General features: G+C 49.0%; 10 protein-coding genes across 10 annotated transcripts; 4 read left to right on the top strand and 6 right to left on the bottom strand.

Moving 5' to 3' along the window:
- Positions 1-188: 188 nt before the first annotated feature.
- BT62DRAFT_234253 (ribosomal protein S19) lies at positions 189-1,150 on the top strand. The gene is made up of 5 exons (XM_043180161.1): positions 189-234; positions 282-401; positions 456-659; positions 709-830; positions 883-1,150. Exons 1-5 carry the CDS (start codon positions 232-234, stop codon positions 896-898), a joined length of 465 nt encoding a protein of 154 aa, XP_043037787.1. The 5' UTR covers positions 189-231; the 3' UTR covers positions 899-1,150.
- A 10-nt stretch (positions 1,151-1,160) lies between these two features.
- BT62DRAFT_899681 (uncharacterized protein) lies at positions 1,161-1,980 on the bottom strand (the record flags this gene model as incomplete). Its single annotated transcript, XM_043183380.1, has 4 exons — positions 1,161-1,248; positions 1,297-1,376; positions 1,430-1,726; positions 1,792-1,980. 4 exons carry the CDS (start codon positions 1,978-1,980, stop codon positions 1,161-1,163), a joined length of 654 nt encoding a protein of 217 aa, XP_043037786.1.
- A 4,034-nt stretch (positions 1,981-6,014) lies between these two features.
- Positions 6,015-9,111, bottom strand: BT62DRAFT_234188 (uncharacterized protein). Its single transcript, XM_043180160.1, has 5 exons — positions 8,793-9,111; positions 8,599-8,742; positions 8,365-8,549; positions 7,717-8,314; positions 6,015-7,666 (listed from the first exon to the last, which is right to left on the bottom strand). The coding sequence occupies exons 1-5, from the start codon at positions 8,967-8,969 to the stop codon at positions 6,086-6,088; spliced, it is 2,685 nt and encodes an 894-aa protein (XP_043037785.1). The 5' UTR covers positions 8,970-9,111; the 3' UTR covers positions 6,015-6,085.
- A 165-nt stretch (positions 9,112-9,276) lies between these two features.
- On the top strand, positions 9,277-10,162 carry BT62DRAFT_933951 (snare protein YKT6). Its single transcript, XM_043186648.1, has 5 exons — positions 9,277-9,542; positions 9,593-9,816; positions 9,866-9,976; positions 10,032-10,060; positions 10,116-10,162. The coding sequence occupies exons 1-4, from the start codon at positions 9,305-9,307 to the stop codon at positions 10,056-10,058; spliced, it is 600 nt and encodes a 199-aa protein (XP_043037784.1). The 5' UTR covers positions 9,277-9,304; the 3' UTR covers positions 10,059-10,060; positions 10,116-10,162.
- Positions 10,163-11,113: 951 nt separating this feature from the next.
- On the bottom strand, positions 11,114-13,533 carry BT62DRAFT_933947 (concanavalin A-like lectin/glucanase). The gene is made up of 7 exons (XM_043186647.1): positions 12,556-13,533; positions 12,133-12,505; positions 11,936-12,080; positions 11,766-11,889; positions 11,625-11,713; positions 11,476-11,568; positions 11,114-11,421 (listed from the first exon to the last, which is right to left on the bottom strand). Exons 1-7 carry the CDS (start codon positions 13,419-13,421, stop codon positions 11,336-11,338), a joined length of 1,776 nt encoding a protein of 591 aa, XP_043037783.1. The 5' UTR covers positions 13,422-13,533; the 3' UTR covers positions 11,114-11,335.
- Positions 13,534-15,391: 1,858 nt separating this feature from the next.
- On the bottom strand, positions 15,392-17,423 carry BT62DRAFT_234400 (uncharacterized protein). Its single transcript, XM_043180162.1, has 2 exons — positions 17,354-17,423; positions 15,392-17,301 (listed from the first exon to the last, which is right to left on the bottom strand). Exon 2 carries the CDS (start codon positions 17,180-17,182, stop codon positions 15,428-15,430), a length of 1,755 nt encoding a protein of 584 aa, XP_043037782.1. The 5' UTR covers positions 17,183-17,301; positions 17,354-17,423; the 3' UTR covers positions 15,392-15,427.
- Positions 17,424-17,439: 16 nt separating this feature from the next.
- On the top strand, positions 17,440-18,623 carry BT62DRAFT_933946 (uncharacterized protein). Its single transcript, XM_043186646.1, has 4 exons — positions 17,440-17,608; positions 17,661-17,966; positions 18,013-18,167; positions 18,214-18,623. Exons 1-4 carry the CDS (start codon positions 17,446-17,448, stop codon positions 18,553-18,555), a joined length of 966 nt encoding a protein of 321 aa, XP_043037781.1. The 5' UTR covers positions 17,440-17,445; the 3' UTR covers positions 18,556-18,623.
- A 3-nt stretch (positions 18,624-18,626) lies between these two features.
- Positions 18,627-19,391, bottom strand: BT62DRAFT_981580 (uncharacterized protein; the record flags this gene model as incomplete). The annotated part of the gene is made up of 6 exons (XM_043189608.1): positions 18,627-18,674; positions 18,724-18,789; positions 18,837-18,902; positions 18,958-19,008; positions 19,058-19,327; positions 19,380-19,391. The coding sequence occupies 6 exons, from the start codon at positions 19,389-19,391 to the stop codon at positions 18,627-18,629; spliced, it is 513 nt and encodes a 170-aa protein (XP_043037780.1).
- A 53-nt stretch (positions 19,392-19,444) lies between these two features.
- BT62DRAFT_933942 (uncharacterized protein) lies at positions 19,445-20,906 on the bottom strand. The gene is made up of 5 exons (XM_043186645.1): positions 20,861-20,906; positions 20,669-20,801; positions 20,181-20,611; positions 19,761-20,122; positions 19,445-19,704 (listed from the first exon to the last, which is right to left on the bottom strand). Exons 1-5 carry the CDS (start codon positions 20,865-20,867, stop codon positions 19,495-19,497), a joined length of 1,143 nt encoding a protein of 380 aa, XP_043037779.1. The 5' UTR covers positions 20,868-20,906; the 3' UTR covers positions 19,445-19,494.
- A 14-nt stretch (positions 20,907-20,920) lies between these two features.
- Positions 20,921-21,862, top strand: BT62DRAFT_970865 (PRTase-like protein). Its single transcript, XM_043188996.1, has 6 exons — positions 20,921-21,042; positions 21,097-21,103; positions 21,164-21,188; positions 21,240-21,451; positions 21,504-21,716; positions 21,768-21,862. The coding sequence occupies exons 1-6, from the start codon at positions 20,940-20,942 to the stop codon at positions 21,811-21,813; spliced, it is 606 nt and encodes a 201-aa protein (XP_043037778.1). The 5' UTR covers positions 20,921-20,939; the 3' UTR covers positions 21,814-21,862.
- Positions 21,863-21,874: the final 12 nt, after the last annotated feature.

Raw genomic sequence — 21,874 nt, 5'->3', positions numbered from 1 at the left:
GAGTCAGATGGTGATGAGAAGGAAATAGAGCAGACTAACATTTAATCCTCTACGGGAGGACTTGTGGTTGCTATCCGTTTGTGACTTGGTCTGAACAAAATCTGCGGATCCCATGCCAAGCTGGTACTGTATAGTAGCACGTGACAATAAGGTTTCAGCCACACTTTCCGTATTCGTACTCCGCATCCCTTTTCCAGTTCAACGCATCGCGCAAGAAACCTCAAAATCAAGATGGTACGTGCTCGCCTAGCCGCCTGGACAACGGACCTGATGATGTACAGGCCGATTCAAGCGTCACCGACCCCGCTGTCGCCGCCGAACTCAAGAAGAGAAGGACCTTTAGGACATTTTCATACCGTGGAGTCGAACTCGACAAGCTTCTTGACCTCAACAACGAAGAGGTTCGTCGGCAGCTGGGCAGTTTGGCGACCAATGTTCATTGTACCTGTGTGTAGCTCGTCGACCTTGTCCACGCTCGTGCCCGTAGACGCTTCAAGCGTGGTCTCAAGCGCCGACCACTCGGCCTCATCAAAAAATTGCGCAAGGCCAAGAAGGAGGCCCCTCCCAATGAGAAGCCTGCCGTCGTCAAGACGCACTTGCGGGACATGATTGTTGTGCCCGAGATGATTGGATCTGTTGTCGGAATATACAATGGCAAGGTGCATTTCGGTTTACTGGTAGCAAGACATGAGGTTGACATCCAGCCAGGTCTTCAACTCTGTCGAGATAAAACCAGAGATGACAGGCCACTACCTTGGAGAGTTCTCCTGCTCCTACCGCCCCGTCAAGCATGGTCGTCCCGGTATCGGTGCCACTCACTCTTCCCGATTGTTAGTCATCTTTTGGTTACCCACGGTCTCTGTTACTCATGTTTCCGCCCAGCATTCCATTGAAGTAAAAGGAGATCCCTACGTGCCGGAGGGCAGGCTTTATACTTCTACTATCATCCATGTCATGCTTTATGAACCAATATTGATATGCGATTTCCGGCCATCCGTTAGTTGTGATTCTTCAAGTCAACCCGTGAAGGACAAAGATGTCTATGTGATGGTATCCAAGCGCGTCATTATACATTACATTTTGCTGTACATAGATGCGATGCTCAAGTGTATAAAATACAAGACGTGTGGTATGCAACAAAAGGGGAATAAATATCATGATCATTTACGAGGTGAACTTAGCGGTGAGCCCAAAGCTGATGACGGCCTGTCTAATTTATTCCGCAGGCGTTCCAGTTCATGTTGTAGCCTAAAGAAAGGTGAGTAGATTTTACAAGTGTGGCAAGTTGTCACCCACGTCAATGCCTTCTGTTTGTAATCTCCGGCGTCTCTCTCAGCACGCCGTTTAGCAGACTGTAGGTCACTCTCTTGTGTTTGCTATCTCCACCTCAATACTCTGTCCATCAACGATAAATTGGAACGTTACTTACCATCGTGTCCATCGTCTGCCGCAGCTGCTGGATCTGACTCTCATACCCTCTACGCTCCTCTTCAAATTTAATCCGAAGCCTCTCGCTCTCACCCTGCTGGAACTTGGCATCACGCAAAAGACGTGAAGCCTCGTTTTTGTTGGATGCCTGATGCAGTTGGCTAGTCAGTTCCTCAATCCGCGTGTCAGCAGCTCCCCGTCTTGATACAGTCGACGGCTGCGATGACTTTGCGAACGCCCTGGTTTCTAGATCCACAATCCGCACATTGAGTTCCTTCACTTGCTTCTCGAGATTTGCCTGCAAGACACAAACAAGTTCACCAGTCAGAAATTGATGCCCATATACGTGGAAAATAGACATACGTTCAATCGCTCAAGTTGGGAATAATCCACTCGGCTCTGGCTCAACTTGATCTGGAACTCGTTTGCCAAAGTCTCTGCCTTCTTCATCCTCTCAAATGCGTTGGTCACCCGATCACCCTGTTCTTCTAGCGCCCGCTCCAGATCCTGCTTTTTAAGCTGTAGCTTTTGATACTCTCTATCAGTGGACATCCGGTTGGTATCGACATGGTCAATCTTGATTCCCTCAAGCTCAGCCTGTAGAGCACGGCGAGCTTTTTGTAAGAGAGCGCGGTCGGCCTCCATATCGTCCGACATGCTTCGGAGTTTTCGGACTTGCCCATGGAGTGACACGATCTGCGACTGTTGTTCTGCCTGCGCGCCTGTGGAAGCTTCATACGCCTTGGTAATGTCGCTGATCTTGGTCTCCATCCGTTCCTTCTCCTTCTTCCAGCCACCGCTGTTATACACTTCCTCGTCAAAGGTGAGTTGGAGCTCATCATAGTCCGACCGAATGTTCCGATTCTCTTCGCGGAGTCGACTCATACTGTCGCGCTGCGATTGAAGCTCTGAAATCCAAGAGTAAGAAAACAATACGTAACATGATGCAAAAAGAGATTACCTTCACTCAGTTGTGCAAGTTCAGCTATGAGAGACTAGTATGAGCAGGGAGGAACTATAGTGAACATAAGGGGCCTTAGCTGACCTTGATACTTCTTTCGCGTTTGATCGCTGGTAAAGTCGCTTTGCTCCAGATCCTTTTGGTGACGTGCCTTCTCATCTTCGAGCTCTTCCACTAGTCGTTGGTTGATAACGACTAGATCAGAGGATCCGTGATTCTCATCATCGAGTCTGGCCTGTAGCTCTTGAACTCGGTGTTCTGACGCTTTCAAACGCTCCTGTAACACCTGGTGCTGTGCAAGAGTCTCGGCGTTGGCCTTCTGCAGCTCGCTGAGAGACCGACGGACTATTAGTGACCATTAGCACCCATTATGGTAAAAGGGATTGATTGACTGTACCGAAAGCCTCTGCTCTAGCAGCCTTGGCTCTTTCTATCTCCGCAACTTCAAAGCGCTCTTGGTATGTTTGCTCTTTCGCATTGTAGGACTCGATTAATGCACGCATTTCTGTGGAAACCATAAGTCAAACTTCAAATCTAGATCAAGGTCTGCTAACCTGATTGAGCCGCATCAGAGGTGGAGGAGGAAAGATCTTCCTCCTGAAGGCGTTTCTGCAGCTGGCGTCTGGCATCTAGGACTTATTAGGTACATATTTAAGGACCATATGAAATGCAACTGACTGGAGGTTTCCGCCTTAGCTTCACCGACCTGGGACCGAAGATCATCAGCTTCAACTTCCATCCGCTTCTTGGATTCCGTCAACTCCCTAAGCTGAGCACGCTGAACTTCCAACTCTGCTTGGACTGTACGCTGTTGGATGAGCTTTGGATGAGAATCAGTATTTGAGCATGAAGACTAGCAGAAGGAAACTCACCAGAGCCTTCCTTGATTCTTCCAGACGAGAGTAGTTTTGCCGTTCTTCCGATATGGTATTCTGGAATTTAGTCCACATTGCTTGAATACCATCAACCTGGGCAGACTCAGCGGCATGACGCGCTTCTGCTTCCTCTCGAAGAAGTTCGCCCAGTCGAACGTTCTCCTTTGCAAGACGAGCGCGGTAGGTTTGAAGCGACTGCTTGGAGCCATCACTATTCTCCAGATCAGCGGTCATATCGCGGAGCGATGCCTCTAGATGCTGCCTGACTCGTTCTGAGGCTACCATTTGAATCTCTAGAATTTGCACTTGCTGCTTGAGGGCATTGACCTGCCGGTCTGTGGAAGAATGTGCTCCATCAGGATGTGATTCTTTTCGAGGACGGTGAGCACCCTTGCGAGGGGTAACATTGGCCATGCCGTGAACATCACTGCCTGAGTTGGAGGATACATGCCGTGAACGAAGCGACATCTCCACGTCCAGATCATCATCAACGGCTTTGAGCTCTTGAAGCAGACGAGATTGGAAAGATGAATCAACCGGCCCACTGTTCATCACAAGTCGCCGAAGCTCTTGGTGATGACGCTCGACACGATCTCGAATTTTCGCGGCCAAGGCTTTGGAAGACTCAGCCTCATTTAGCTGATCCTTGAGCTGGGCGATTTGGGATTCGTACTGCCTCTGTACTTTGGCCATGGAAGTTGGTGCTTGTGTTTCGTTGGCCAAGCGCTCCAACTCAGTTTCGAGGTTATCCTTCGATCGCTGGACTATAATGAGTCCTTGCTCGAATTCCATAGCCCGACGCTCGGCATTTTGAAGCTCCCTTTGGAGACGTCGAGTCTCTGCTTCAGTGACGTCTTTATCATGTCTCTGCTTCTCGACCTCTGCACGTGCCTTTGCTGTACGTTCCTCCTCGGCCCTGAGTGCTTTTTCCTTGCCACGCAACCCAAGCTCTGTCTGCCGGACCAGATCTTCCGCCTCCCTGGTTAGGCGCGCCTTGGACTTTTCGAGCGAAGAGATATACAACCGCTGGCTCTGCAATTCGATCTGAGCATCTCCCAATTGTCGATCCGTTACTTTCTTGGCTTCCTCCAGGACATGAACGTGCTCAACGATGGTTTTGTCCTGCTTGCTTTCCAGCTGCTTGATTTCCCATTCACGCTCTTTCAGATCCTTCATCGCCTTGTTGTAGTCTCTGTCTAGTTTGATGTTACGATCCTTTACGATGGAAAGTTCGGATTTCTGAGTGGAAACTGTCTGCTCCAATTTGGTGCGATGAGCAACTTCAGCTTCAAGCTGCTTCTTGATAGCTTCGAGCTTAGTCGTCTTTTCACGTTCCGACTCGAGCATGAGGTCCTCAATATCGTGATACTTAGTCTGAGTAGTGACTAATTGACGTTCAAAACTCTGTAGAGCTGTCAATCTTCCCAGTTGGCTATGAGGGCACTGAACTCACCTCCTTCGCTTTCCGTGATTCCGTAAGGTGGCTTTCCGTCTCGTAGATACGAGCCTTAAGAGATTGCAGTTCGGATTCCAGGCTCCGCTTACCTTTCTCCAGCTCGGAGACACTGGATTGAAGTTGAGTTAGATGAGCCTGTGCTTCCTCCTCCCGCTTTGTCAACGAGTCGCATGCTCCTCTCAAAGAAGATAGTTCCCTCGAAGTATAGTCCAATTCTAGTTTTAGCTTGCTCTGGTTCTCCAGCGCAAGACGACGAGACTCCGTTAGTTCTTGTTGCAGTTGAGACGTTTGAGACCGTAGATCGGCAAGCTCCTCCTCCTTGCTCTTTTCTACCTCTGCACGCCTCGTAGCCTCGCTGGTCTTCGCCTCCATCAGAGTCCTAAGCTCATCCAACTCTTCCTGAAGCTTGATACGAGCCGCGTTGCCGCGCAGACCAGCCTCTTTTTCCGCTTGAAGCTCGGCAGAAATATTATCAATGTCACTCTGAAGTTCAATGATCTCTTTTGAGCCTGCCTCTCGCTCCTGCTTCGCAGCGTCGGTTTGCTCAAGCAAGAAAGCAATTCGCTCCTCCTTCTTCTGTATCATGTTGGAGTATTCGGTGGCTGTTCTAGCCAGCTCAGCGAGCCTATCTTTGACTTGGCGTGCGTCCTCTTCCACGGCCTCTATTTGGTTCTGGAGTAGATCCCTGACGTGCGGAATTAGTACATTATCCCAGCTAGTTCGGATGTACTCACTTGGTCTTAATCTCAACGTCCAGCTTTCCTTGCAATTCCCTCACAATCACATCGTTACGATCATGAGCTCTAGAAAGATCCTGTTCCCTCAGCATCTTCAAGTTCTCCAAGACTTCCTCAAGTTCATGGATCTCGCCTTTGAGAATGTCGATTTTCTCCTGAGCAGCAGCCAGCTGAGTGGTCAAGTCTGTCTCTCTTTCTGACAAGAGCTTCTGGTCGCCCTCCAAGCGCACGGCGTGGCTTGTGGCCTGATCGAATGCCTGCAAAAGACTGGCATACTTCTCTTCATGCTCTTTCTGCAGATTCATGGCACGTTCCAGCTGGGAATCCAGTAACTCCGCATCAGCTTGCAAATCGGCGACCTCTTCCTCGAGCTCGGCCTCGCGTTTCTTGCTCCTTTCTAGCAGAGCTTCTTTATCAAGACCAAGCGCACGTTCAGCCTCGAGCTCCTCGTCTACCTTTCGCTTTTCGGCCTCTAGCGCCATCTTAAGATTTTCCAAGGCTTCACGTTCTTGTTTGTCTCGCTCGGCACGCTCCTTGATCAAGACAAGTTCCGCTTCTTTTCGGCGCAATTCTTCATCGTTTCGAGTTGCCGCAAGAAGAGGCCGGACCTTTTTGGGGAATAAAACATCTACCCAACTTGTGGAGTAAGATGAATGCTGACCTTTGTGTAGAGTTGCCACCAAGGCCAATCTCGCAATTCGCCATAGACTCTTGCATTCCGCTGTATTGTCCTAATAGCGATAGCACGATTAAGGATCTTCTTGATCTGCCTGCGAGCCGTCCACATACGTGCTACGGCTTGTAATCGAGAGAAGATATCAAAGAGAAGTAAGTCACGACGTTCTTCAAGCTCAGCAAGAACGCCAGCTTTGAAGAAAATCTTCGACGTCCCAATCTTATATATTGAGTCATCAAGGTCCAAAGTTTTGACCATGCGCCGACAAGCCTCGCGTCCATCCATATAACCGGGTGGTATGATTCCAGGTGTAAGAACCTCGTACCGCTGTCGGAACTCGACGAAAGGTAGGCGATTGGGATACCCCAACCGAGCAATTCGAATGCCCTCCAACACACCATTACAGCGTAGTTGATCGAGAACAAGGGGGACGTCCACACGCCCAGGTTTCTTGTGACCGTTAGGTACGATACACCGAACAAAATGAGGTTGCGTAGCCTGCAGTTGCGACATCAAACTCGCTAGCTGCTCCTTATGTCTCTGTCCGACCGTCCGGAATGCACCTTTCTTGAGACCACGTTTCTTTGTCACGGTGAACATATTACCAGGTCCTCCAGGTCCACTGGACACTGGCAGATCAGAATACTCCGCAAAGAGAGTGGCAACATATCGTTCAGAAGACGCTGCTAAAACACGGGTGACATTGTCGTTCAAAGGATCTTTGTTCTTCTCCAGCCATCCATCCGTTCGATACTCAACCTTTGCAGCATAATGCTGGATCAGAAACCCCTGTGCGAAGCGAGCAGGTTCGTATTTCTGCTTCCCCGGATGCTCGTCGTCTTCACCGGTAGCACCCGCCCAAAGACCACTGAGCTTGTTAGTGAAGGTGAGATCAGTAGCTTTGGGCATGATACACTCCTCGTCCAAACAGCTCAAAATGCCGATGGCGTTTCCGGTTGCCTCGATTAAGTCGATAGTCGGCTGAAGGTCCAATCCAAAGTTGACATAATCCCAGTGAATGCCTTCTCTCGCGTACTCCTCCTGCTCCAGAACGAACATATGATGATTGAAGAATTGCTGCAGCTTCTCATTGGTGTAATTAATCAGAAGCTGCTCGTAGGTATTGATCTCGAATATTTCGAAACCAGCTATATCGAGGACGCCGATAAAAGTAGACCTTGAAGAGGGTCGGTCAAGGGCCTCGTTTATCCTGTCCACCAGGCGCCCAAATGATTTTTCATACAAAGTTTTGCAAAGAGCGGACAATTCGTCCAAGGCTTGCTGGCGTGTTCGCGCCTGCGAAACCCACTCCCGACCGGCCAAGACACGAGGGCGTAGCACAGCACGAGTAAATTCGGCAACGGGTATTCCAAGGAGATGGCACACGCGTTCGGCTTGCGAAGGATCAGGCATGATAGCATCATCAGCCCTCGTCGACGTGATGGCAATATTACCAATGTGAAGAATTGCAGCCACTATCCGAAATAAATCGAACTGTTCAGCAGGTGTAAAGCCAACGATGTCGAGAGCAGACTGCAGATACTTATGAGTGGTAACCTGAGAACAAGTGATAAGAGACTAACCTTCAGCGCAGACCATTCATGGAGATCATCCACACCATCCACCTCGCGTCTGCTCTTATTTAAATACTCATAATCTTCGATAGCTCCTCCCAGAAGTAGCGATTCCTTGAGGGTGCCTCCGCCAGCCATCAACTGGTAGAAGACATGGAAACTCCGTTCGGCTTCGCTGCGTACGACAACCCGACTCTTCTCTAGCAGATACCAATCGATATTTGCCCCCGCGATGCTGCCATCGGGAGCAAATGTTATTCGGACGAATTTACCAAATCGACTTGAGTTGTTATTCCTTTGAGTCTGAGCATTTCCAAACGCTTCAAGAATGGGGTTCGCTTGCAGAATTTGGCGCTCAAGCAGACCTAGCCGTCCCTTCGCTGTCAAACCGGAGCCGGATACGGAAGGAGACGCGTTATGAGCCCTACGAAAGGAGCTGTTACGAGGGAGTCCGGTCGTTGGCATGGATGAAACGAAGGAGCTCGACGATGTTAGTGTTGGCGAACGAGAATGTGATGGGGGCGAAGTATGAACATCAGTAGCAATGGCCGCAAGATATTGGATAACTTTCTTTGTACTCTCGGTTTTACCAGCACCTGATTCTCCTCTGTCATAGGCATGAGGCGAGTATCGGGCAAGAGGAATAGCGTCGCGTACGTGATTAGTATACTCTGGTTCTCCCGCTCTTCGCCCATGTTAACCCACGCCCGCTCCGCAACGGCAAATATGTGAGGCGGATTCTCATCCCTTCGTTTGTTGCGATATTGCTGTATTATAGCATCAGAATACAGTGGGAGGGACTGATAGGGATTTATGGCGACTAAGAATAAGCCTGAATAAGTCTGCAACACGTAAGTCCACGAGCATTGTGCCTTGGACGTAGCGGCTCACATATATTGCTCCAGAGCCGTACCTTAAGCGAAGATTGTGGACCACGCTCGCTTCGTTCAGAAATGTGAGATCCGCGATGTCCTCGACGCGGTCGAATTTGGGTGGGTTCATCTTGGATAAGGCGTACAGCGGAACCCGTCGAAACTGTCGGTTTTCAATACAATGATTTTGCGTTGCATATAGAGTGCACATACATCCCCGCCAGCAGCCATGATAATCTCACCAAAATCACCTTCCTCTTTGTTGACCCAGCCGGCCAAATACCCCTCTTTGTCGTCAGGGACCCACACCCATTTCTTCTCATTGAATTCAGCCTGCAGTGCTGCTGCACGCGCAGCTTCCGCGCTCTGAGATAACCGAGGCAAAAGCATTGTCAAAGGTCGGTGATCTTAGTAGTCGATCGTCCAGCAGTGGCCGCCCAGAGCCAACGAAAAATTGAGGCGACGTTAGAAAGAGAAGTCGTGAAAATCGTTGCAGTAGAGAGAGTACAAGTTAAAAGTGAGGAAAGGGAGTGGAAAAGCCGGAGAGGCAAAGTCAGGTAAAAGGTGTTAGATGCGTTGACGTTCGCAACAAGTTCGTCGGAGACAGCACTCCTTCAACACACGTCCAAATTAGGAACCGATGATGATCGCCGGGAGGCACAGCCAAGCACACGTCAATAATTCGGCATCTCAGTCACTCTCCCACCACCAACGAACTCGTTACGATGAAACTTTTCTCTATCTCTGTCATTCTGGCGCCTCCAAGCGGACAATGCACTGTCCTGAGCAGTGTCAATGACCTCTCCTCTTATTCTTTCTACCAGAAAGGCTCAGTCAGCGAATTCATGACCTTCTTCTCTAGAACTGTTGCAGAACGTACTGCACAGGGCCAACGACAGAGTATCCAGGAGAATAATTATACTGCCTATGTATACAATAGAGGTGGCGCTGAACAGCTGGCAGGTACGTCTGACTCGTCCTTGGACAACCTTCCTTGATCTCATCGTCGTCAGGTGTTATTATAACTGATCAGGAATATCCTGTCCGCCCTGCTTTTTCTCTTCTCTCAAAGTTGCTGGACGACTTCACAGCCAAAGTCCCCCAATCATCATTTAGCGATCCTTCATCCATTTCTTTTCCCGACATCAATACCTACCTTCAGAAATATCAGGATCCTAGGCAGGCCGACACCATCATGAGAGTCCAACAAGAACTGGATGAGACCAAGATCGTACTTGTACGTCTCCCTTTCGCTCCCTTATGCAGTAGTCTCAATCGATATCCAGCACAAGACGATCGAGTCCGTTTTGCAGCGGGGCGAGAAACTAGACAGCCTCGTTGATAGATCCAATGCGCTTTCTGCTCAGAGCAAAATGTTTTACAAGACGGCCAAGAAGGTGTGCTCATGATCTCTATTACTTCTTGTTATGCATATAACGAACTGTTCTTCAGCAAAACTCCTGCTGCGTCATTATGTGAAGGTTTATCATCTTCCCTCGGCGCACCCATTTTCCCTCTTTGATTTTGTATGCATAGATACCCTCTACATGTACAGACTTTCCATGGATTTAGTTCAATAATGACCATCATGGTCGTACGATAAAATAATAAGTGCAGCGGTCTTGTATTTCATTTCTATTTTCGCAAGTCGCAACAAACTTTCAGATGAAGCTGGGCTTAGATAATCATTGTGTTTTCAGATATATCTTACTGATTAAAAGCTCTGGTATAAAAAATGTGGATCGTCAGGAATAAAAGAGACATCTTTAGCCAAAAACATGTCACTTTCCGACCGTTCTGAACGAGCGTCTCACCAATGCTGGGTGACCCCATTGGTGAGATGTCTACATCCAGATCCGAGAGGCCTAGGGATGACAATGGCGCCGAAAGAGTACCAGGAACGACATTGAAGCGAGAATGCCCCATAACCATTCGTGACCACTCAGACCCAGGACAAAATGTCCGATATGGTTCCACGAGAAAGTCTAGACGAAGATGTATGTAATTAGCCTGCCAAAGGAGAATCAACCCGGAGGATAGTAAAGCAATATATATTAGACTGGCATTTATGATCGTGAAAGACCTGAGACCAGAGAAGATAATTCCACATTATGGGTGCAGATAGCAGACCAAAGGATGTGACGGCAAATAGTAAAGGCTCCCTAGCGCTAGAGCAAGATGTCACGGAAGCTTTGCTTGTGCTCCGATTTGAGGGCGATATTGCGGCAGATGGCGAACTCCACCCGATTCGGCCCCAACGCTGCACTACAACGGACGTCAGTATTGCCCGTGGGGCAGGGCTGATAACAAGTCATCAGTCAATTTTATTGAAGATGAGTGATTTTTCTTACCAGACCAGGACAACACCCACACAAGCAGTCATGATATCAAAAAGCGAATTGCAACTATAGTTCCATGTACCAATAAAAGTAGTATAAAGTTCTTATATCGTCGTGAAAAATATTTTAAAGACACATGCAATGATGTAGAATACACCCACGCATAAATGACCAGTGGAAGCGGAGACCAATAACAACGACGTCCGTTAACAGAAAAAAAAAAAAAAAAAGAAATCATCAGTATGAAAAAGATATCAATGAGGGTTCGCAGTAGTAATCTAGCGGGGTATGTTGTCACAGACAGACGCACACATAAAAATGTCGAATTTTAAGTTAACAGCTTCCCAGCTTCCACATCTTGACATAATCGCTGACAACCACGTATCACCTACAGCACGAAGAATGAAACAAAGGTACTTACATTCTAAATGCCCTATCATCGGCACTAGAAGGCCATGTAGCACTCCACGTATCCTGCGCCTTGGCGAAATCATACATCGCCGCTATAACGACTATCAGTGATGCAACCCAAGGAAATGCAATTGGGAGAAACGCACTGAGCGAACCATCATACCACGGCTTATCGCCCACACTATCAGGGAACCACCCACTAGTACCCCCGACTGCGACGTTAATGATAAGGTAGAATTCTAAAGCCGTAACCTGTCAGCCTAACGGCATCAAAAAAAAGAACCTTGTTCCGTACGTTGATCGAAAGGCGCTGACCAGCCGCTATCTTCCCAAGGATTCTCAACGACGACTTCTGCACTCCCGTTCTGGGCCGTTTGAGGATAACTTTGGACCGAAATGAGTGAGAGCATAACTACAATGGCGAAACATTGCTCACTCTCCTCTATTCCAGAAACTTTGCTTCTCTTTCTTCATCTGAATACTCACCATGGCCTGAAGCCGTGAATCAACGGACATCCGAATGAACTTGCTGTCCCACTCAAGTGTATATGTGTGGAAGGCTATAAAACAATAAGTGTCAGTAGACTAGAGATTAAGCTCACAGACCTTCATGGTAGCCACCCCTTTTTGTTTCCCACCATCCATATATCTTGGTTAACAAGCTTTCCATGGGCCCAAAGTTAAGGGACGAGCGAACGTAGTTGACGCCTTGACCTCCATAATCTGCAAGGTTCCCGCGAGCCTCAAGAATCTAGGACGGATGAATGAATTCACGGAAATTGATCCAATAGGAGCAGACCTACATCGATTTCTCCGCTCAACGGCCAAGCCCCATATGTTTCATTCTCTGGAAGCATCCAGATTGCGGGCCACAGCCAATCTCCCCTCGGCAGCTTCGCTTTGACCTCAACTTTGCCATAAGCTATTGTCTGCTTCCCTTTGGTATTGATCCGAGCGCTAAGAACGGGATTTACGACAGTTTTGGTGCTGTTGTCTGATGTTACAGAGCAAGCTGTCGTATTGTCGGTGCTGCAGTCACTGACGTCGTAAGTATAGCCATTGAAAATAGAGTCTGTACCAATGTCGTCACTAGTGAGGGTAGGCATGATGTAAAGTTGACCATTATTAATGTAGGCGTTCTTGTCGGATGAGGTAGCGACTTGGAACTCGCCGTTTCTGCAACCATGTTAAAAGAAAAAGCGAGGAAAGGCCCAGGGAAAACGTACCCAAAACCACCAAGCATCACGTCCCTAGACCAGTTGTCATCGGAAATGCCATTACTCCAGTCCTCGTCCATGACCAAACACAAGTCACTGTCCTTGAGCATGTCGATGGTACTTATGCCTGACCAACAAAGCAGAGCGGCGGCAGCGACACCAAGGATTATGAGGACGAATGTTATCCACCAGCTCGCACGAGCTTTACCATCCCTTTCCTTGAGCCATGGCTTATCGTCGACGGTGAACTTTGCGGCAATTTTTGTACTAGGACCTGGAGGCTTGGACCTTGCAAGACCAGAAGCGAGGGCGGTTGAAGAGGCTGCAGGAGAATCAGGACCTCCTTGGTTGAGGTACGGATATGACGGAGGGCTCCACAAGGACGAGCCAGGACGAGAAGCGGGAGAAAGGAAAGGCGCTCGGAAAGTTGCGTTCGAGGATACCCGTGGGATTTCCCTGTTCAAGGTCGGAGAATCAAGACCTGGAGAGACTCTGGTTGTTTCATACACCAGTTGCTGGGAATGATTTTGCTGAGAATGATTATGAGAGCTGTCGAAAGAGCTACGGCGAGAAACGCCAGGAATAGGCATGCCGGGATCTGGGTTGCCTGCATGGTGTTGGAAAGGAAACATGAACGAGGAAGGTGGTGCGCGTTTATTGAGCGGCGAGGCCGAGTTGGGCGTCGAGGGCATATCAGCGTAGAGAATAGCTGGATTCCAGTCGAGCTGACGGTCCTCGGAACGACGATGGCGTGAACGACGCCCCTGCATGGTGACGGGGGCATCAGACTCTGAGCCGCTATCCATGCTCATCTGGCTGCGACGTTCGCTGGCAATGAAGGAAGGACGGGGAGGCGGCAGGTCCTCAGCAGACATGGCGGATATGAGGGAAACCCCAAAGAGTGACGTGACCGGCGGTGACAACCCTTCTATCTTCGTTTACGCAACTAGTACGTCATTGCCATGGCATTCGAACGCTGAACCGACCAGAGACCGATGTGGAGACCGATGCTGTTATAGGTACCCGTACTTGAATATCGAAAGAATAACTACTACCACTAACAGACCAAGTTTGTAAGACCAGAGGTTGCAAGGCACATATACCGGGTCTCCATACACAATCAGTACGGCATAAAATTTGCAGTGAATTCCAGAAGATCGAACCGAGCGTCTGCGCATCCGTAGGAGCGCCCCCAGGGTTGCAGAATTCAGATTGAAACGGGGGAAATACTATTTGATATGTTGGGTGCGAAAAGCGCACGTAAGAGTACGTGTTATGAGTCTCACCAGGGTCTGGATCTTTTCAAGTACTCTTGCGCGCCGAATTGCCCTGACTCGAACATTGTAAATGCATAGTCGGAGAAACTTGAACGCCGTTCACCACACAAGCAACGACATTTCGACATACCACGGCATGTCCATCACCAGTAGCAGCGTGCGTCGATTTACCGAAATTATCCCTAAACGGAAGACCTCCACAATGAACGTCTTCGATGGCCTGACCATCGCAGAAGATGATGATCAAGGCTGACCTGCCAGCAACAATTTTTCATTGAATGTCGCAGGCCCAAACAAGAGACCCGTGCCCACGAAAATTGACCCGTTGTAGCCGATAGCAGGGTGTTGCCGCTCGCTTATGTATCCAATGGCAACAACCACGTTCAAGCTGAGGAGGTCACCAGAGATGGGTGCGAGCACACGAACGACGCATCCTCAAGTCTCCGGGCCATCAACAGCAATTAGCACTGCCCCGACAGTACATACAGAACCTGTCATCGCTGTGGCACACTGCATATTGATGGCCTCATCGGTGATACCTTGTTCTAGGGATTTTGGTGAAATGCGATGGTGAAAGTGCGTCGTTGGGCGAGACTCGTGGACATACTAGATCACTCAAGGCTATCATGATGATTTTGCCAGCGCGGAAAGCCATACAGGGCCCGGCCGCTCTGACGTGAGTGAAGAACCCGTCATCTCAGCAAGAACTCGTTCAGATCGCACACCGACGACCAAGACACGCCCGTTGTCGTACTGAATACGAGCCACGGATATTCAGCCAAATAAAGCAACCTTCTTGATGAGGTGTCCATCACGGAGATTGTATATCCAAATGCCAAGGTCGTTCGCATGATGACAGGACCCCGAGATTCGTCAATAACAATGCCCCCGTTCGGCAGAGCCGATCCAAGCGTCCACGACGAAGATTCGACGTGGATCTTCTAGAGATCGTCAATGGCTTCCCCAAACGTCAACAGATGGATAGATTAGAATATTGGAATGTATCTTTTAGCGACGTGGACTGCAGTTTCATTGTTTATCAAGAAATCACGCGAAACTAAATTAGGATTAGGAATATTTTTTGCAGTGAATTTCCGAGGGTTGGAAGTCGACGTATCATAGACACATCAGTCAACCAAGACATCATCCCCATCGAGGTGAGCTCGCGAACCTCCACTGACTAGGGATTAATATCAGTGATTAGCAGCACCGACTTGTCATATGTCAGAGAACTAGCACATGGATGCCTCTACGGAAGTCGTAGAGCGACATTGCGAGGTCACCCTCATCTTCCAGTTGTCCTTTGCTTCTGGCGTCCTCTTTTCTGCATCAAGAAATTTCCCTCAACCAGCTCGAAGTAGGCGGTCATGCCCAAGTATGGTTATAACCCCATTTTGAAATCAAGAACAATTGGTTTTCTGGCAGCTACTCTTTGCCCTGCTGCGTCTCCATCTGAGCTAGTGTTTCCATCAACTCTGACCACTAGCAGCTTGTGCACTGGCAAATCTGATGTAAAACAGCAGTCATCTTAGGGCACCCGGCACTAGTAGCAACTGTCTGTCTCGCACGATACTCCAACCCAATCCACATTGTTCTCAACAGAGTCAACTCATTCTTCGTGAGTTTACCGTGACATCCAATCCTTCCGACCGCAACACTGCAAGGACATGCTGAAACCCAAGAGTTATGGTCTCCTCTTCCTTTTCTCTCCGCCAGTCAACATATCGGCAAACATTCACCGACTTGAGGTGACACGGATCACATTTCCAGCGAGATTCAATCATCTCGATGAGGGCTTCCGTTGAAAATTCAATGTGGCCTATGAGATGTAACGTATGCAGACATGGAATAAAGGCCGGGGTGACAGCCTCGGTATCGGGACTAACGATGGTAGCAAGATAATCAAGGACATGTTCAGTCAAAGCTCCCCTACCGATGTTTGTTAGTCGCAGGTCTTGGAGGGCAGGCATGCTAGTGAGGATAAATATAAGATCGTTCGTTTGAACTCCTCCGTTGCTAAAGGAGAGTGATGTCAAAGGGCAGTTGCAGCGTTCAACGAGTCGGCAAATAGAAGTAAAGGTTGTGTCCTGGTCCCGCGAGGTGGTGCCAACTAAGCATGTTACTGAAAGATCCGAGAGAACAGGCAACGTGAGGTGGTCGAGGAGAAAGGGTATGACAGGGGAGAGGCCAAAACCTTGCCGATATACGGATGAAAGTGAAAGTGATTTGAGCTCGGTTAGGGTCGTCGTCTCCTCTGCGATCCCGTTGATCAAGGGTTGCAAGTCAAGGAAGAGACGGCAAACAGACAGACGAGACATTGCTGTTAAGATAGTCAGAGCAAAATGGATAAGCGGACCATGTCCGGGCTGCACATGAGTGTTTGAAAAACGGGTGATCTGATGCCAGGGAGGAGATGATGAATGAATGTTGCTGATGTCCATGACATCTAGCACTTGCAGGTCCGGCAGAAGGTCAAAATCGAGATGTTGGCCGACATCCGCAGTATCTGAAGAAGAATGAAGATGGAGTTCTCGTAGAATGGGAAATGATAGAGGTAGTTGCTGTACAGAGGGGAAGTACCTTCCGGGAAGGTGAAGATGGAGGCATATGATCCTATGGCGGGCTGTAAAAAGAGTCGTTAGGACAGCATCGGGTAAGGCGCCAGGCCCGGCTGCGCTGCCAGTATGAGATATCGAGACTGATAATGGAGATTGACCAGAGCGAGATATGTGTTTGCCGATGCAACGTGCGTAGCTACTGGAGGGCAATCGGTCGACTACGATGTTGACATAAGACCAAAGGCTAGGGTAGGCAACAAGGACATCATTCCAATTTTGAGAGACCAAGGCAAATGATAATAGTGGGTTCCCCATGGGAGAAAACGCCGACCGACCACCAGTACGCGTGGACGGCTGTACTCGTGGGAAAGGAAAGAAAATGGTATCAAAGAAGATGTGAGCAAGGACTTCTTTGGGCATACGACGCAAAGCGCTGAGAAGACGCTGTCGTTCTCGAATGCTGTCAAAGAGGCGCTGCCGCTCGTTATCCAGTGCCGCTAGCTGCTCGTCGACGCGTGCGATGGACTGTACGAGACTCTGTCTCAGCGCCTTGAATTGCAAGACGTGGTCGTCGACGTTATCGATGCGCTTTCCAGAATCAGATATCATCTGCTGAAGAGTTTTCTCTTCAGACGGGTTGGGTGTAGCATTGGAACGTGTGAGTGGCCCAAGATCTGGGTGATCAGCGATGGGACTATCTGCATCGGTGACGAAAAATCGGTAAGAGGGGATGGTGTGATTCACGCAGGCACATCCTTTACAAGGGTGCCAGGCTGGGAGAATAGCGGGGGGCAATGTCATGAGCTGTGATGAGTTGGCTAAGTATTTGTCGACAAGACGAGATATAGAACTTGCCAGTTAGATCACCGGCGCGAAGTGAAGATATTCAAGACTAGAAGGAACGCAATGCACGTACACGGCTGTATTTCCTTGTGAGTATGATTGGTGAGAAGAGATCAGAACCTTGCCGACCGATATACAGATGAAAGTGTGAATAAGTGTAGCCTGCTGAGTGTCATCGCTTCCACGAGTGACTGTCACTTCATCATGGTCACGCTGTGACAATGTCTCTATCCTCGACGTCGACGATCAAGCAACAAATTAGCTCCCACCTCGGTCCCAAAGCACCCGCCTACTTTGAACCTCTCGCTTCTTTTGTTACAGGTAAAATATCTCGACCAGAATTTGAAGACGCTCTCAAGGCCGTGCTCGATGCTCCCAACCTCAGTGAGCAACTTCCATGTCGACCACAAGGCTATAGACTAACCGTGTTGAACAGTTCAACTACACAATGCACTCATAATATCCCTTTTCGATGCTCGCAGTTTCAAGCGACCTGTAACGCCTCCACCGGACCTGCCCAAGCCCCCACCACGGAAGAGGAGGAGAACACTACCATACCAAGGTCCCGGCGATGATGGAAGCATACGCTCGGAGCGGCTCAAACGATGGTCGATTTCCGTCGGCAAACATGAACGCGACCGGATAGCTGCTCTAGAATCATTGCCACCGTCGGCAGGTCCTCGACCGGATACCGATGAGATTGCACGCGAGAGAGGCGTCGTGTTGTTACCGGAACGCGGTGGTGAGAATTTGTCGGGCCTAGTATTCGCTTCGTTGACATCGAACAGAACCACCGGGGAGCAGGCTCGCCGTCCAACTGGCAACGATAACACGTTCGCCCAATGTCCAGCATATTGCGGACCGGATTAACCTCATTTGCGCACAGAACAACCTAGGCTCGCCGTCCCGCTCTGTGTCATCGCTTATGCATCTCGCCTGCGAAGTAGGCTTAATAACACATCCTCCATATAATCTAATCTTTGCCACAGGTCAAGCTAAAGCAACTCATCACCCACGCCCTCACTCTCACCGACAAATCTCTTGCCATCTCTTCTATATCCACCGCCTCTGCTCCCGCCTCTTCCATCCACCGTTCCCAAAAGCAAAAGGTCCTTTCGACATCCGCCTTCGACACCCTTTTCGCTATGGCACCGGCCGTGCTGCCAAATGGTAGCGCGGCAGCTATGCATCTCGCTGTCGGCGACAGAGAGGATGACGAGGAGGATATTGCATTGTTGAAAAAGTCCGATGTCAAGGATCCTAGGTGGCAGATTGTAGCGCTACTGGGACAGAGGAGTACAGTGAAAGAGATGTTAAGGAATGGGAGATGACTGGATTTATATATCTTATTCAATTTCTCTGCTGTATAACCGTCATAATTACAATAATTAAGGTCGGTCGGTCAGTCTATGACACCAAGATGGTCCTCTTTGATCGTGCCAATGGCAAACTGAAGGAGGAAATTAGACTGGTATGGAAAATTGAAACGAAAAATGCACAATTTCGGTGGCATCAACACGAGTACCGACAATCTTCAGCCGTACCCGGGTGTTTTTTTCGATAATCTGCTCGCTTCAGACATTGATACAGATGACACCAAAGCAAGACATACCTGATCCTCTGAAGCAAACGAAGGAGGATTCGAATTAGGGTCAAATCGCAACCCAGGGTGTATAAGCTGTTAAAACAATTTTCAGAGTCGTCCGTCCAAGCAAAAACGATAGTGTACCGACCTGGTGCGACACAAACACCGTCAAAGGTCCACATTCAGCGAAAAATCCCATCTGGAAGTAGATGAGCTTGGGTTTTCACCTGGTGAATGAGGACACGCACCTTGTTCACATTCGTGACGACCCCGTCGACGACCTCCCCTTTGAACGGCTTGAACACGATGGCGCGGTATCGCGTGATGAACTCCGCTTGCCCACTACCGCTCAACACCATGCCCTTCCCAATGTCCAGTATGGAAACGACAGCAATGATGTACCCGAAAGATCCTAAACATGTCCCTTCGACGTCCGCGTACAATTTTGACTCGAGAAAATTGAGCATCCGAGGTCCAAAGTAGGATGGGTGCAACAAAATTGTGTGTGTTAGCTCTTTCTTTATTTTTGAATCTCGTTGCCTGGAAAATAGATAATTAGGGAGAACTCACGATGAAGAACATGGTGGTGCGTCTGTAAGAGATTGCCGGATCACGTGAGTCTGCAGTATAAACTTTAGCTGCATGTATATTGGACTGCTATACTGTACAATTTTTTGTAATTCTCTCAGGTCATATCCATTTTAATCAGGCCCTCCTCCCCTTCGAGAACCGTCCTTGGCTCCCTCTCTGCCCTCTCCATCGCCTCTAACAATCCATCTACATCCGGGACAACGACAAACCTCTTATTAACCTCCCCAAGCACATTTAGCTTCTTTTCCTTCATGTCCAGTGAAACGGCGTGTTGGAGGAACGAAGGCTGGGTGGCTGCCATCACCTACAGAAGGCAAAAGAATGTCAAACGTAAAAGAGAAGGAAGGAAGAGATGCATACATCGAGCAGAATACCATTGGTGAGCCTCATCTTGACAGCGCCGCTCCTGTAAATTTCCAGACGACCGATCATCCCATCTACCACTGGTTTCTCTTTCTTTTCGGTGGCGGGGGTTGGCACCTCGGCTTTGACCGTAGGAGCAAATGATACTTTCTTTTTGTCCGTAGGTGGTGGTAGCGGTGGTGCCTCCCCTTTAAGAGCAAAAGTAGGGAAGGGAGCAGGGAACTGGAAAAAGTAGAGCCTATCCTGGCGCAGAGAATCGTCAGGATCTTCTGGAGCTTGCTGAGCAAAGTCCTCGATAATGTCTTCGAGTTCTTCCTCTTCTTCACTTTCGCTTAGGTTGAGAGCATTAGAGGCATCGACTTGTGTGTACATACAGATGAAATGAATAGAAATGAGAGAGTGGAAGGGTAAACTGACCCTCTGATTGCTGTTCCTCCTTCTTTGGTCTGTTAACAGTTGCCTTGGCTCTTTTTAGACTCTCCGGAGCCATCCAGTCCATGTTCTTGACGTTTTCCATATCGATAATCTCGACGCCTTCGTCGGGGTCCGAGTAACTCGCCTCGTCGTCCTCCGGGGCGTTATCCTTGTCCTTGCCTTCGCTCTTGATTCTTGGGGCAGGCGTACTAGAGAGTGAGCTCGTACTTGGCCGTGTGGATGGGACAGCGATAAACACAGGGCGGCGGCGGGTAGCAGTATTGCCTGACATAGCAGGACCAAGTGCGAACGGACCACTGGCAGTCATCTCTTGCTGCCTCGGAACGCCACGCCCTCTGGTTGCATCTCCTCTGCCTCTGCCTCTTCCACGAGCGGGTGGTACGGCCTCCGCTGTTGGTTCCAGCTTGACCTCCCTGGAAGAGATAGTCAGACATGTATCAGCAACAACTTGAAACAAGTCCACAACGCACTCTTTTTTCCGCCTTGAGGGTAGGGTAGGGACGAATTTGAGTTTTTGGGTTCCCTGCCTGGTCACCTCTGAGGGCCTTTTTGCGAGACTAGATATAGCCTTTGAGGTTGTGGTAGATGGGCGGACATTGCTGTCTGTAGAAAAGAATTAATGTATGAGTATTTGTTGCGGGGTAGACGGAAGGAGAGCGTACTAGACATCCTGTCTGAAGTTTCAAAAATGATTTAAAAAGACGGGAGTCTGTGGCTGTGCAATCCCATCAGCGGTTTACCATGAAGCACTGGCGGGTAACATACAACGATATTCACAATCTCATTCGCAAGGGCACCCCCAAGGTTGCAGCTGAATTCAATCCAGATCTCCTCGTTGCGATTGGCACGTCCTTGAAATATTTATCTTTCTCTCCTTTTTGCTAACCAGCTTTCATAGGAGGCGGGTCAGTGAATATCAGTCGTATATTATAATATGAAATGACAGCTGTTCTGATCTATTACAGAGGCTTTTTCCCTGCGCGTGTCATGGTGGGTCTCTATGTTTTTCACAGAAATTATTGTCAATATAGATTTCGGCAGCGCACGTTCCTCCGGGAACAAACCGCCAAAAAGACATTGCAGATCCAGGCAATCGGCCTATCGCTGTACGAACCGGTTGAAGGGAGTACGGTTGAGCAGATTGGACAAGAGGTCGTACGAACACAATGGCTGGGCCCTGACGCAGGCAAGCTCCTCGTAGGCAAGCGTACACTTGTCGTCGACGAAGTCGATGACACCCGTAAAACATTGCAGTACGTTCCGTCTCTTTTATCTTTATAATATAACATCGACCAATTCTCCCAGCTACGCCCTATCGGAACTGCAAAAGGACGTCGACAAGGAACTGGCTTCGTATCCAGAGTCAGAACGCGACGCCCTTCGAGCGGCGACACGGTTTGGCGTCTTTGTCGTGCACAACAAGATCAAGCCCAAGCTCGCTGAATTGCCTGCCAGTATTCCGTACTATGCCGGCGAAGAGGTAGGCGATGTCTGGCTCGATTACCCTTGGGAAATGATGTGAGCCGGCTCCTTTCATACCTGTATCTTTTTTTTCTCACTTGCTCACAGAGATATTGAAGAGCACGACCGGCTTTCCGGGACACAGTTGATATAACGTAGATAGAAATCTTGAATACAGAGAGTGAATAAATTTATAGGGTTTTTGTGGGAAATTT

The sequence above is a fragment of the Guyanagaster necrorhizus genome (assembly GCF_019112545.1).
Source record: "Guyanagaster necrorhizus MCA 3950 unplaced genomic scaffold BT62scaffold_18, whole genome shotgun sequence".
NCBI lineage: Eukaryota > Fungi > Basidiomycota > Agaricomycetes > Agaricales > Physalacriaceae > Guyanagaster > Guyanagaster necrorhizus.
This window is presented reverse-complemented; position numbering and strand designations above follow the sequence as displayed.